This window comes from Myxocyprinus asiaticus, chromosome 38, assembly GCF_019703515.2.
Source record: "Myxocyprinus asiaticus isolate MX2 ecotype Aquarium Trade chromosome 38, UBuf_Myxa_2, whole genome shotgun sequence".
Lineage (NCBI taxonomy): Eukaryota > Metazoa > Chordata > Actinopteri > Cypriniformes > Catostomidae > Myxocyprinus > Myxocyprinus asiaticus.
The window spans coordinates 18731236-18746901 of record NC_059381.1 but is presented as its reverse complement, the minus strand read 5'-3'; the positions used below and the strand labels follow the sequence as shown (position 1 = coordinate 18746901).

General features: G+C 37.8%; 1 protein-coding gene across 2 annotated transcripts in view; it reads left to right on the top strand.

Moving 5' to 3' along the window:
- The first annotated feature begins 7404 nt into the window (after positions 1 to 7404).
- Positions 7405 to 15666, top strand: part of zbtb16a (zinc finger and BTB domain containing 16a) — a 153913-nt gene continuing 145651 nt past the window's right edge. For both annotated transcript variants that reach the window (XM_051677820.1, XM_051677819.1), the window contains exons 1-2: positions 7405 to 7481; positions 12082 to 13427. In XM_051677820.1, coding sequence (XP_051533780.1) covers positions 12169 to 13427 — 1259 coding nt within the window. In that variant the 5' untranslated portion in view covers positions 7405 to 7481; positions 12082 to 12168. The remainder of the gene's footprint in view (positions 7482 to 12081; positions 13428 to 15666) is intronic.

Below are 15666 nucleotides of genomic sequence, written 5' to 3'. Positions count from 1 at the left end.
TGTGCTTCATATCCTCCTCCATGTCCTAAATCACTCTCCTGTTATAGCATTTGGGATTATTTGTTTCTAGTTTTCATTCCAACTCATCCACGTTGCTGAATTTTAACTGCTCTAGCTCTCAGAGGGAACTAAGAATGGCCATCACCTTTTGACCTGAAGAATGCCTTTGGTCCTGCAACCACCGATACCTCAGTCTTTGGTGGAAATATACATGTTGTCTGGCAGAGACTTTGTAAATTAATGATTTAAAGTACAGTTACACAAATCAGCTATTATAAATCAGTGTGACATATGGGCGGTCAGCTATTACAGCTGACTTGCAATTTATTGACACCACTGCAGTAGTCATACTTCAAACGGTATCGAGAGACCAGTATACTTTGAAATATAACATCTCCACTAAATGATGTGTTCAACATTTTTAAGGAAACCAGCTGGTGCGCAAGAAAATATAGCAAGTCAGACTTTCTTTTAAATTAGCCTCTGTTCTTTGCACATAAGCCAAGCAAGTTTTATTAACCCCTTTTATCTCTCTATCTCCAGGCGCAACTTTTAAAAAGAAAACTTTTATATTTTCTGAAACTTGTTCAAAATTTTCTCAGTGTTTTCTGAAATTTGTATTTTTATCAGGTTTTATTTTCAAGGTCCTGGAAAACTACATACCAAATAATGGGTTCATGGTGGTTGGAGAACTTTTAACAAATTGTATTCTATGTTATGAATAAATACAATCTATCATTTTCTTTTCTTTTCTTTTATTTATTTATTGTTTTTATTTTGGTTTTGACTACCTGCCCAGTCCCCAAAATTATTTTGAGTTTTTGGAGAACTGTTCAAAAATTTTATTCTTTGTTATGAATAAATGAAATCTATAATTTTTATTTTATTTTATTATTTTATTTATTTTTTGTTTGTTTTTGACTGCCTGCCCAGTCTCAAAAAATTATTTAGAGTGGTTGGAGAACTGTTCACAACTTTATTCTTTGTTATGAATAATGTATCATATATATATATATATATTATTCATTCATTTATTTATTGGTTTTGACTACCTGCCCAGTCCCCAGCATTATTTGAAATGGCTGTAGAACTGTTCACAAATTGTATTCTTTGGTATGAATACATAAAATCTATAATTGTATTATTATAATTTTATTTTATTTTATATTTGTATTTTGTATTATATTTTATTTTATTTGAGCTTTGCAGATAATGATTGGGCTATTATGTGATCAGTTTTAATTACTGGTTTCTGAACAACAGTGCTTGTAATTTTCCTTGGGCCTATAATGCAAATAAATATGAATGCTAATGATGTTCATTCTAAAATATGTATAAATCCTCTAGTGGAGTTATCTGGGTTTCAGCAGTTACTGTACAGTGAAAAATGTTTATCTGTTTGCATTATTGATGGAAATCAGGCTCATTCGAATATCACTGGACAAGAACACCCGGATAGTAAATCTACAAGACTCATCTGTTTAATTAGAGGTGATGTATTACAGCTGATTAATTATTGACAATAATAGCAATCATGTCTGCAGTCAAAGGGACAAAGAAAATGAGTACCCGTAGAATAAAGGAGGTGAGGTAATGAAGGTACCAAAATAAAATGAACCAAATGAGAAAAGAAGAGGTGGGTGCAGAATATTCCATTCACTCTCTTCCTTGACATTTCTTGGTATTTGCTGTAGATTTGAGGGGGATGCAGAAGGAGAGACATGAAGCCGATATCCTTGAGCGGTTAAAGGCCTGTGTGCCTCCAAAACCACTGTGAAAGGTGGACTTGGCGCTGAGGAAGAAAAGCAGCGGCCTCGTAGGGATTAGCCACAGGAGATTCCCTGCGGATAGCTGTCCCTTTTTTCCCAGGGACACTGTAATATGATTACTCTGTTGTTTGCGCCCGGTCCAGTGGTTAAGCACTATGAAGAGGAGGGTTTGGCCACCACCAGGATGGACAATGAAGGCAGAGGGAGAGAATTTTTTGGAGGGAAAGTTGGAATTCTGCTCCACTGAGGACAGCTGGGGTCTTAGACTTACAGGGGAGAAAAGAGGGGGAAAAAATGTCCTTTTCTTTAGCTAATGAATGAAAGGCAGCTGTGTGGTGCTCTGTACACCAGAGGTGCATCAGGCAGGGACAGCAGGACTCTTTGGATCTCTGCAGAGGCCCTGAACTCCCCTTCTGTTACACAGAGGAAAGGCATTCTCCAACAGACGTCATTTCAACTGTTTATCTGTTCAAATAACAAACAGTTTTACTTGTTGCCCTTTCGAAAAGCTGCAGAACATGTTGTTTGCAAAAAATAAATATTGGCGATTTTTATCAGATGTGTTTAATTTCATACCAATTAGTGAGTGTAAACACAAAATACTCTCACAATAGTTTGTTAAATCCAAGTTTGCAGCCACGTATTCAAGACTGGGGGACCAAATGTAATGGTTAAGAACCATTAACTAATATAGAGGAGAAGTGTCCTCCTCAATGACTATCGTGGTTACGGCCATGTAAAATTTCTATCATGCTGGTATATTAAACCTCTTATCTGAAGCCTCATATGATGGAGTGTGTGTATGTGTGTGAGTGAGTGAGTGAGTGAGTGAGTGAGTGAGTGAAGCAATCCTTAGTCAGCGCTGTTTGTTTGACAGGCCTGTCATTAATCATCATTGGCATTGTTTAAACTGTATTGAGTGACCAGGTCTTGTTCAACTAAGGGACAATAGTCTCTCTAAGCTGCTTCAGACCTGAAAGAAAGTTTATAAAATTTCCGCCCAATGGAAACTGCAGGGAAGCTCCTTTTAAAAGGGGTTAGTATTCATTTAAACACTTTGGTTAAGGGCTTTGCCCGATCCCATTAAAAAGGAAGCAAACCTCCCACAACCTTGATCAAACTGCTAAAGGTGCACCCATGATGGACTGCGAAATCCTGGCAGCACACATCATTCTTAACACATTTGACGATTTTCAACCAGATCAAAAAACCTAAGGAGACCAAAATACTTGGAAGTTTCTCTCCGTTTCTTTCAATCTTTCTCTCCATTAAAGGGATAGTTAACCCAAAAATGAAAGTTCTGTCATCATTTACTCACTCGTATGTCATTCCAAACCTGTATAGCTCTCTTCTGTGGAACACTAAAGGAGATATTAGGCAGAATAATAGGGACTGACAACCACAGTCTGAACTATCCCTTTAAAGGAATATTCCGGGTTCAATACAAGTTAAGCTCAATCGACAGAATTTGTGTCATAATGTTGATTAATACAAAAATGTATTTTGACTTGCCCCTCATATTCTTTAAAAAAAGCAAAAGTCTTGGTTCCAGTGAGGCACTTACAATGGAAGTGAATGGGGGCCAATCCATAAAAGTTAAAATGCTCACTGTTTCAAAAGTATAGCCACAAAACATAAACAATATGTGTGTTAACATGATTATAGTGTGATAAAATCACTTACTAAATTTTCTGTGTAAAGTTATAGCAAATTTTACAACTTCTTTGCCATTAATGATGTAATGTCAACAAACCCTAAAACGAAATTAAAATTTAAACAACTTTACAGATCAAATAATACATGGGTTTTAACAGAAGAGTTAATATAAGTGCTTTTATAAAATTATAAGCTTCACATTTCCACCTTTAAACCTTCCAAAAATTGGCCCCTTTCACTTCCATTGTAAGTGCCTCACAACAACTTCGAGTTGTTGTTTTTTTTTTTGTTGTTGTTGTTTTTTTAAGAAAAGGAGGGATGAGTCTAAATTAATTTTTTTGTAGTAATCAACATTATGCCACAAATGCTGTTGATTAAGCTTAACTTGTATTGAACCTGGAATATTCCTTTAACTTCAGTTATGATCTCCTGTTCTAAGTTTAGTTTTACTGGCATTTTTAAGCACAATAATCAAGTGAAGTTCTCCTGTTTAAAACTCTAGTGATTAATGATGACATAGCATATAAAATATTAAGGTGGTTCCCACAATACATTGCAGATTGAGATAATTGGTATTAACAGTCATTAGAATCAGATGAGCCAGTGATGAGGAAGAAAAGAAGATTGAAGATTAGGTACATGAGACAGAGGTCAGTAATGGAGCGAGATAAAGGAAAGTAGATTTTCTTATTCATGATATGGGAAAAGGACTAAAACTGAACCTGTAACTCAGGGGTGAGCGGGGAGTGTTGTAGCACATATCATTTTCCCATATTCATCTACTACAAATTGTGGCTTATAGTAGTCAAATTGCTATTTTTCAAACATGTGGACATCATATATCAAATTAAACAACATAAACTGTTGAGTCAGATAATACTCCCTAATTTTGTGTTTCATCTTACAAATACAAAACTGTAATCAATGTCTGGTATGTTTATGTTCTTATACATAGAGTGCAGTCAGAGATTGTGAGATATGTGATCTCTAAAAATGAGATCATTGTCACCTGAAACCAGCAGAGGTTCACCAGCCCAGTTCTATTGTTCGGCCTGCTGATACCACATCAGTATTGATCAAGGGATCACCTTGTCATATAACCAAACAGGTATGAGGCTGGGGGAAGAGATGAGGTAAATATGCACTCTGTAGAGTAAACTGCTCTGTCAACATGACTCTTTCAACCCATTAAAAACAAGAATGTCCATTCTTCATAATGAAGAGGAATACAACAATATGCCTTCAGAGGTGCCAGGTTAGAGGTAATGTAATCTGATATAAAAGATCAAATAATGCATAACACTAAGGATTATTTGGATTGATGTATGAACTGATATCAATATAACCTGGTCTGATATGATTTTCTTCTGCAAAATGTTATAGGTCAGAATTAGGAGCCAACTAGTTAAACTTTCACTATAGTGATTGTTCATAATGTTGCATTGCTCAAATTCCTTTGGGAGCTTCTCCGTAAATCCTCCCACATGCTAACTATATGGGTCCAGTCATAAGAAAGTACCTAATTAAAAATGTCTTGCCTCCAAACTCCAAACCTACAGCTGGTTTAGCCTTTATGGATAAATTGCATCCTTTTGTATACTTACAGGATGAAAGATTAAAAAAAAAAGGCATCTTTAGCAGTGCACAGGGAGGGGTATTTTGTACAGGAGAAAATCCAGCCAAGGTCAGAGGTAGGGGTTAAAGGTCACTGGGGCATGCCCCCACTGCATAAGACACCCCAGGATTATACAAGTGTAAAAAGAGCCTATTCAGTCAAAGGATTGAGCGAGATTCACAAAGGTCCACTATTAGTTCAATGTATAACTCTCATGAACACAACCTCCAGGACAAGTAAAACTTATTTTGGAACATGTCGCACTGATTGGCAACTATATGGATAAATAACAAACATCTCTCTTTAGTTCATGCAGAAACACTTTTCATGTTGTTATTTATGCCAATAGTGTATTTGTAATTATAATAATTATATAAATTATATGATAAATTGTATCAGTTAGAGAATTCCAGCAAAGCACATGGCAATGGGCTACACACAAATTGAAACATTCGCTATTCTACTTCTCACATAAAAACTATTCTACAGAAGTGACTCAGCCAAGATATTTTTATGTTTTTTTGATTTCTTAGTAAGCACCATTTTGGAATATGATCTAGAGTTGGATTTCTAAGTATGATCTATATGTTTCTAATATATTCTATTAAACTATATTTCCTTTAAGGTGGCACACAGGATCTTGATGATGTAAAACAATACTAAACAGACTAACGAAATGTAGAGATCATTAAAATGCCTACTATTTTAGGATTATTGCTTTTTGATAATATAATACATTTGCATTGCTGCAGAGCTTATGAAAAAGAATCACTGCATGTTCTCACATAAGGATCATACTTTATGCATAATTTCCATTTTTTTAAGAACTCTATTAGCTTACATGTTTGGTTTTTGCCTCGACAACATTATCCTGGTTTCTGCAAAAATGGAAAACTATCTGAAACACTGTACTTGTATAATTTATATCTCATCAGAGTCTTCTCCAGTAAAATATGGATTAGACGGAGATTAGGGCAGTGCCTTTGTCTTTATCCTCAAGTAAGCCAGCACAGGATGCAGCTTAAAGGTGATGGCGCCCTATGATCTCCCATCTCAAGCTTTACAGGGTCTAACACAGATTCTCCACTGTTTCCCTCCATTTTTAGCACTGCAGAGAGTCAGGATAAATTGCACTGAATACAAATATAGATGACATGCTGTTGTAATGGAATAGAATTTAGAGATGAGAACAATCAGTTTGCCTGCACATTTTAAAGGAATATTCCATGTTCAATACAAGTTAAGCTCAATCAGCAGCATTTGTGGCATAATACTGATTACCACAAACATTTATTTTGACTTGCCCTTCATTTTCTTTAAATCGAAAAAAGCAAAAATGTACAGTGAGGCATTTATAATGGAAGTGAATGGGGCCAATCCGTAAACATTAAAATATTCACGGTTTCAAAAGTATAGCCACAATATATAGTGTAAACATAGGCGTGTAAACATGATTTTAGTGTGTTAAAATTGCTTACTAACCTTTTCTGTGTGAAGTTATAGCCAATTCTTTGCCGTAAACTCTGTAATCCAGCAAAAAATGACAATTTAAACAACTTCACAGCTGAAATAATACATCATATTCAACTAAAAACTGTTGCTTGAAATAATAAAACATATAACCAAATATTTTCACTCAAGGGAGTGATCTTCATATCCATTAGTTTTGAAACACTTGACTGAAATGTTTCTCACGATCTTAAAAATCTTTTGATCTGAAGGCGTAAGCTTAAATGTTTGAAATTAGTTTTGTAGACAAAAATATAATTGTGCCACCATATTAATTTATTTCATTACAAAACTAAAATTTAATTAAAAACAAAAAGTTTTTGAAATTGATGACTTGGACCAAATAATAAAGAAAAGCAGCCAATAAGTGCCCAACATAGATGGGAACTCCTTCAATACTGTTTAAAAAGCATCCCAGGGTGATATGAAGCAGTTAATTCTGTCATTCGGTGTGAAACATTTCTCTTATGATCAATGAATTCATCAAAAAGGTGAATGGACTGAATAAAGCCAAATTAGACTTTTCTCTCTTCTCTCTAATGAACTAAACATTGAAGAAACTTCAATCAAATTGATCACCATTATCAATATAAATGCTGTTTTGTGTATTATTAGTAGCAGGATGGTGATAGTAGTAGTAGTAGTAGTTGCAAAGGTGATGATGGTTGAAGGTTAATGATTATTACAGTGTAAACGCACATCACTGGTATTATGCCAGACATGCTGGCCTGTATTCTAGAGCCCCCTAGGTGTCTCGCTTTAGCAACGTTTGACAGGACTCCGACGAGGATGTGCGCTGACGTCACCGCTGTGTTGATTTGCTAAGCGGCGAGCAGAGAGGAGTTAGTGCGCGTGAGAGCGGGTACTGTGAACTGCGTTACAATGCTACTGCCCTAATAACCGCACACTCGGAAGCCAAACGTGCTACACAGGTGAGTACCCGCAGCTTACAGACGCGCACCTTCAAAACACCCACAGCTCATGACAGACCCGCATCTCTGCGTGCTTTCAGTTTGGGAAATTCCACACTAAGAGGATACGCGTTTGCTCTTTAATTGTGTTGATGTCTCAGCATCACATCACGTTACAGTGTCTTCTACTGTTGCTTCAGTGTATCAGGCGAAGTTGAATCATGAGAGTGCACTCAAAAGTAGAAGTGTGGTTGTCCGTTTGGTTGGGGGTCAGGGCACCTGATGGATATTGGGTGTTTATATTCATCTTTACACATGTGGAGATGTTATGTTGACGTAAGCGTGTGTTTTAGTATTCGGGGGACGTGAGGTCTGCTCGTGCACCAGACAGTGACGTGCTTCCATGTGCTTTTATTCTTAGCATGACTGTTTCAATTTCTGAGCACCGTTTAAATGTGCCAGAACTGTATTGGGGTTCTGTTTTGTGTACGCCTTGGAACAAATACAGTAAACAACGGCCTTTTTATTTTGGTTATCAGATCTCATTGTTTAACCATTAAATCAGAGCCACCATGGAGATGAGTGTCACCGTCTCACAAAACGATTCACATAACAGTTTTAAAGCTGACTTCTAGACAGTGTATTGATTTTGGTTGTAAAGTGAAGGCATTCCTTTTTTCTTCGTTTTATTAGGCTAAATATATATATTTACATATATTATTCAATTTAACTACGCCGAAACGCTTTTAAACTTGTCTCTCGATCATGTCCGCTATATATATATATATATATGTATATACATATATATATATATATATATATATACAATATATAACAATATATATATATATATATATATATATATATATATATATAACAAAGCGAGCGAGTCCTTTAACTTAAATTGATTCACGTGTGAACTGCCGAATCATATCAGTCGTATTGATCAGTCAATGAGCTCAGTCTGGACTTTTAATTGATCTTTTTGATGATATATATTGATAGATTGCGTTAATCACAGTAGTAGTTAAATAATATGAACATGTGTTGATCATGTCTCGTTTCCTGACTTTTGTTGTAGGGATGTTACAGTTCGCGCGCAGTGTATTAGCGTGAAATAATCTGGAGTTAGTGACGCTCCGAATGTCTCACCAGTAGCTACAGTAGCCTACACGGCACTTAAAGTGATGCGTATTAATTTCTCATTGATTGTTTGCCCTTCTGAATTATGTAATTATTTCTCAAGCGTTGTGGAAACAGCTCGCATCGCGTTCAGACTATTTTCTCTCGTTCGCTCGTGACGGCCTTTATCATAACTTTGGCTTATTTGCTGAAGCGCGCCTGACTGAGACGTTGTACGTTCTGCAGAAAAGAAGAAGAAAAAAAGTCATTCACAACTAACAACATACTGTTTGACATGAAGGCAATTTACTTATATGTGATTGTCTGCTCTTGGCTCGAACGGCTTTTTCCGGAGGGAAAAAACAGAACGAGAGAGTCTCCCGATTACTATCTGCTGATTTTAAATGTACAGTATGTGATAATGCCTATTTAAACAGTTATTAAAGGATTGACTTCATTCTCTCTTACCAAAATGTTTCTGATGGATCTTTTTTCTGAAAATTATTCTCTCAGAAGTGATTGTGGAATGATCTTAAATGCCACTGTGCTTTAGAAGTGTGTATGGTATTATTGTTTAATGTAATGTAAGATTCATTCTAAGCAGATTTAGGACATAAAATTATAGAAAGAAGGCTACGGTGAAATATGGACATATTTGTAGTTGTAATGATAAATGTCCATATATCCATTTGAGCCTTTGTTTTTTTTTTTTTTATTTTTTATTTTTATTAAATGACACCCAGTTTCACACAGAGTTAAGAAACTGACATTAATCTGATACATTTCACTTGTTTTAAGTGATATAACTTGCTTTATATTTATAATAGTTTATATGTAGTACAGTGAAGTGTATTTAAAAAAATAGCATTTGGGGGCATTTCAAGAGCCCTAGGCTTTTTCATGTCATCCTCTGTTCTAACTATTCATGGCAACAGCTTGCCTCACTCTCCAAGCTCCGCTTGGTATCCCTGTCTGTGATGAGAATACTGAATAAGATGCCATTTCATTTCAGGAGGCTGTTGATGGGCTTTGTGAGGCACGCTCAAACACAGAAACAAGGGCTTGATTACTGCCAGCCTTTACCACTAAAGCAGTGGTTCTCAACCTTTTTGACTCCAAGGCCCCCCACTGTCCAAGATGATATTTGAAGGCCCACTCGCTCGAAACTAGACGTGTCTGATTAAAATAATTAATCATGGATAATGTTTTATTTTTGAAGTTGCAGAAAGAGTCTGTTTATAATTTGTAGGCATACAGTAGTGGCCAAAAATATCGGCACCCTTGGTAAATATGCGCAAAGAAGGCTGTGGAAAAAAAATCTGCATTTAGACTTTTGATCTTTCATTCTAAAAATTTACAAAAATCTAACATTTAAGTGAAGAAACAATTGAAACAGGGGAAATATATAATTATTAAATGAATAATTTTCTCCAAAACACATTGGCCATAATTATTGGCACCCTTTTATTCAATACTTTTTGCAACCTCCTTTGCCATGATAACAACTCTGAGACTTCTCCTATAATGCCTAATGAGGTTGGAGAACACCTGGCAAGGAATCTGAGACCATTCCTCCATACAGAATCTCTACAGATCCTTCAAATTCAGAGGTCTATTTTGGTGGACTCTCCTCTTCAGTTTACCCCACACATTTTCTATGGGGTTCAGGTCAGGAGACTGGGATGGTCAAAACCTTGATTTTTTGGTCAGTGAACCATTTTTGTGTTGATTTTGATGTTTGTTTTGGATCATTGTCCTGCTGGTAGATCCATCCAGGGCCCATTGTAAGCTTTCTGGCAGAGGCAGTCAGGTTTTGATTTTTTTATCTGTTGGTATTTGATAGAGTCCATAATGCCATGTATCCGAACAAGATGTCCAGGACCTCTGGCAGAAAAACAGCCCCACAACATTAAAGATCCAGCACCACATTTAACCGTGGGCATTGGGTACTTCATTTCTATGTACGCCAAACCCATCTCTGGTGTTTGCTGCCAAAAAGCTCTTTTTGTTTCATCTGACCATAGAACCCGGTCGCATTTGAAGTTCCAGTAGTGTCTGGCAAACTGAAGACGTTTGAGTTTGTTGTTGGATGAGAGCAGAGGCTTGTTTTCTTGAAACCCTCCCAAACTACATGTGGTGATGTAGGTGATGTCTGATTTTTTATTTTTGTACATTTTTTTTTTTTTTTTTAGACTTTCTGACCCCAAGACCCAACTAATTTCTGCAATTCTCCAGCTGTGATTCTTGGAGATTCTTTGGCCACTTGAACCATCCTCCTCACTGTGCGTGGAGACAATATAGACACACGTCCTTTTCCAGGCCAATTCTTAACATCTCCATTTGATTAGAACATCTTAATTATTGCCCTGATGGTGGAAATGGGTATTTTCAATGCTTTGGCTATTTTCTTTTTGCCACTTCCCATTTTGTGAAGCTCAACAACCTTTTGCCACACATCAGAACTATATTCTTTAGTCTAACCCACTGTGATTGATGATTAAGGGAATTTGGTCTGTGTGTTACATCATATTTATACCCCTGTGAAACAGGAAGTCATGGCTGAACAATTTCATGTTCCTAGTCATCCAGGTGCACTAAAAAAATGTAAAATATGAATGGGAATATACTTCAGATATATTTTACTCATAATAATTTCTAGGGGTGCCAATAATTGTGGCCAACGTGTTGTGGAGAAAAATATTTATTTGATAATGAGATATTTCCCCTCTTTCAATTGTTTTACTTCAATTAAAGGTTAGATTTTTTTTTAATTGTTTGAATGAAAGATCAAAAGGATAAACAATGCAGACTTTCTTTCACAGCCTTCTTTGCTCATATTTACCAAGGGCGCCAATATTTTTGGCCAATACTGTACATCTAAAGGTATTTTTTAGCATTTTAATTAGTTGAATTATTTGAATTATTTTAATATCTCTTATTTTAAATTGATTTTCAGTCAACTTAACTGGAAGTATGCTGGAAGTGTGCTGAGGTCCCTGCCCTCTGGTTTAGAACCACTGCACTAAAGCGAAGTTTACATGTTTCTCGTGTGGGCTGGTTGTTGTTTTTGTTTTTCATTTTGTGCATTTCAACAGATGTATTTTTCTTAAGAATGTACTGCTGATGTGTTCTTTGTGACATTTTGATGTCAGTTCTGTTTAGATGCTTTTAATTAAATGCTTTGGGCAAAGTTCTGTCTGTTTTCTAAGAATCTAAAATGCTAAAATATTATTTGTGTCATTTCAATGACAATTTAGATGTTTGTTAAATAATAGCAGATGTGTTCATACAGTATAAATTACATTGGAAGTCTAATGGATTGACATACAATGCCAGAATATAATGTGGGAAAAATTTTATGGCATCCTAATTCATACTGAAATAATTAAGAATGGTGTATGTTAAAGTTCCATTACCAGAGAACTTTGAAGATAAGTCTAATAAACATTGTGACCTTACTACATTTCAACTGTGGGTCTCTCTTTTCATCTCTTCATAGATTGACCTTATCTTGTTTACAAAGATAACTGAACAGACTGCTACGTAGAAAGACTCATGAGTTGGCTGTGTGGATTTCAGAGACATTATGGATTTGACTAAAATGGGTATGATCCAGCTCCAGAATCCCAATCACCCCAATGCCCTGCTGCACAAGGCGAATCAAATGCGCCTGGCTGGCACGCTGTGCGACGTGGTCATCATGGTGGACAGCCAGGAGTTCCATGCACACCGGACGGTGCTGGCCTGCACCAGCAAGATGTTTGAGATCCTCTTTCACCGAAACAGCCAACATTACACTCTGGACTTTCTCTCTCCAAAGACCTTCCAGCAGATTCTGGAGTATGCCTACACTGCCACGCTCCAAGCTAAAGTGGAGGATCTGGATGACCTGCTGTACGCAGCAGAGATATTAGAAATAGAGTACTTGGAGGAACAATGCCTGAAGATACTGGAGACCATCCAGTCCTCTGACGAAAATGACACGGAGGTTAACATGAACGATGGTGGCACAGAAGACGATGATGAGCGCAAGGGAAGGCACGGGAGAAACCAAGCAGGTTCGAAAAAGCATTCCATGGAAGAGGGCAGCTACATATTGGCTGCCCAGCAAGCACTGGCACTGCCCGGAATGGTGGATCAGAGTCCATCTGTCTCCACCTCTTTCAGCCTCTCCACCATGAGCCCAACCAAAGCAGCCGTGGACAGCCTAATGAGCATTGGCCAATCCCTCCTGCAGAGCGGCTTGCACCCTGGTTTGGGCTCTGAACATCCCCAACATGGCAATTCGCACCCCATGATGGGAGAGATCAAGACGGAGATGATGCAAGTAGATGATCATGCAGACCACGAGAACCCCAACACAATGGAGCCCAACGCCTCCAGCAATGGAGAGCGCAGCGGAGAACCTGACAAGAACCGTGACGGGCCTGGCACCCCTACCAGGAGCAGTGTGATCACCAGTGCCCGCGAGCTCCATTACGTCAGGGATGAAGGTGTGGGGGACCAGCAGGCAGAGGTCAGCCAGATGGGGCTGGAGGCCATGGCAGGGATGACTGAGAAACACTTGGCATCACTGTACGGCTTGCCCACCAACCATAAGAATGAAGCGATGCTCTCTATGCCAGCTTCTATGGCCTCGACTTTACACATGTCCCCAGCCCTGGCCATGTCCATGGACTTCAGTGCCTATGGGGGCTTGCTGCCTCAGAGCTTCATCCAGAGGGAGTTCTTCAGCAAGCTTGGTGAGCTAGCTGCTGGAATGAAGCCTGACGGCCGCAACCAAAACGAACGCTGCAACGTGTGCGGTGCTGAACTGCCTGACAATGAGGCCATAGAGCAACACAGGTAAGCCGGTCATTATATAACTGTGAATGACTGCTTTGTGGCAAGAGTGAGTTTGTTTGTTTTAGTTTTGCCATTGTCTGTCTGTTGTATATCAAGTTGGTTGGTGCACCTGTGTCTTGTTCCTTCTGAGCACCTTTATTTCAGCATAAAAACATTTTTTTCCCCCTAACTTGATGCAAAGGCAGGGTCTGTAATTTAATTAGTTTACTGCACTCTGTATAACAAAGGATCATAATGTGCCCATTTTTAGAATTCTTTGAATTAAAGAACTTAGTGGAGGACGAGTCATGATGGTTAACTGTTGATTGCTTATCTTCTTTTATGCTGGAGGTCAATATGCTTAATGCTCTGCCTGCAGTGGATACGAGAGAGTGAATTGCAGAGCTGATTTACGCACTTATGTTTTCCACTTGCTTTCTTGCTTATAGAGAAAACATTTTTTTCTTCAGCTTAAATAACTTGCCACTTTTAAAACATCTGAGAACAAAAATAGCTCAATCATGTTGCTATACAAGATCTCATTATAACTATTGCAACAGTTTAAAGCTGATGTGTGTAATTTTTTTATGTTAAAAGTCCCATATCCCAGCTTAATATGCACAGCCATCCATGTGCTTTAAAAGATTGCTCTGTTTGTTTAAGCAGCCCGCTCAGCCTGGCCCAGCAACACAGGTTCGACCAATGGAGTGAGTTCGAGGTTGGACTATTTTTTTTGTACGACCAAGAGAATATGGGTGGGGAGTGGTGGTGGTTCTGGAATATGTTTGAAAACTGTAATTATTTGTTTCAATTCTGCTTGGTGATGTTAGTGATGCAGAAATAACACTCTTCAGCTTTAAAATACTGCTTAAAGAATCCATCACACAGTAAATTTATCACAATAAATAATGGATTAAATTAACAATTCATCATGAATCAACTGCCAGACTGTCAGTATTAGTTATGTTATTGATTTATTTTTTATTTTTTAGTTAATATAATTTAAGTTGTAAAAAATGTAAAAGATAAAATAAAAATACATTACATAGATACATAAATACATATAAAATAGAAAGTTAATAAATTTTAATGTTAACCATAGGTTATTAAAATGATCAAAAGGGAATCCCTCTTAGTTCTTTATATTTGAATTTAATTTTATGTGCTTGCTTCTTTATATTCTTCTGCTTACTGTAAGTTGTATTGTGTGTGTGTGTGTGTGTGTGTGTGTGTGTGTGTGTGTGTTTTATATAAATATAAAAACATATATATTGCCAAATATGCACACAGTAAGAATAAAGACAAGGCATTCCCCAGCTAGTGAAGAAAAATTATTATTTTTAACTTGGTTTTTTTAAGTGGACAGTCTGTTTGTCCCGGCTCCCAGGCGTTGGGTGCTGATCACTTCCAGGCCTGCCATGGTGGCTGCTGAGTGGTACTGGAGATGCTCTGGCAGAGCCCATTAGCTGCACCTGGAGAGGGGGGCAGGCTAATGGGAAGCAGCTTCTGCACCCAGCCCCTGACCCCCATGGTGTGGCCAGTGGTGAGTAGGCCAGCCAGGGCCCCAGCCACCCGGGACAAGGAGAGCCTTATTAGCTTTATGAGGGGAGCAGACTGTCCGGCTCAGGAAATGAGGGTCTGCATGGAGGACCTGGGCCAACCTTCACAGCGTAACCTTTTGGCCACTTGCCTGGCCTCTGGTTCTCGTCAGTGTGACTTGTGGGGGTGTTGCAAGGAGCTGGGACAAGGCGAGGAAATCCACGGCAGGCTTTATCAGCTTGTGAAGCCCATAACCGCACCTTATGAGTGGTGCTGTCCTCTAGCCAAAGAGCACAGGGTCTTTAAACAAATGCTCCTATTTATCACATTATTCATATGTGGAACTTAGAAATAATTGCATTGTACTTTTATTTGTACAATTTTAGAGTTCGAAACAACTTTTCAAACATGTGAAGTTACTTAACTGATAATTACTGTAACGGAAATATAGATAAGAAATATTGAGTAGCTACTGATGTCTTCCATAGTGGTTGACAAATTGATGTACTTGTGAAACAGCTGTGGATCTGGGAAGTGAGTGTGTTTATTCTGGTGATATAAAGGAGGCTGTACATTTGCAATCCAATGGACATAGCTGAGTTTAGAGTGGTTAATTGATCTTGAAGACTGTTGTGAAGAGTTGAAAAAAGACTATAAGCAACATTATGAAAAAGCAGTGTGGGAAAACTATATCTTTACAGGGACATTGATTGAGTAGCTT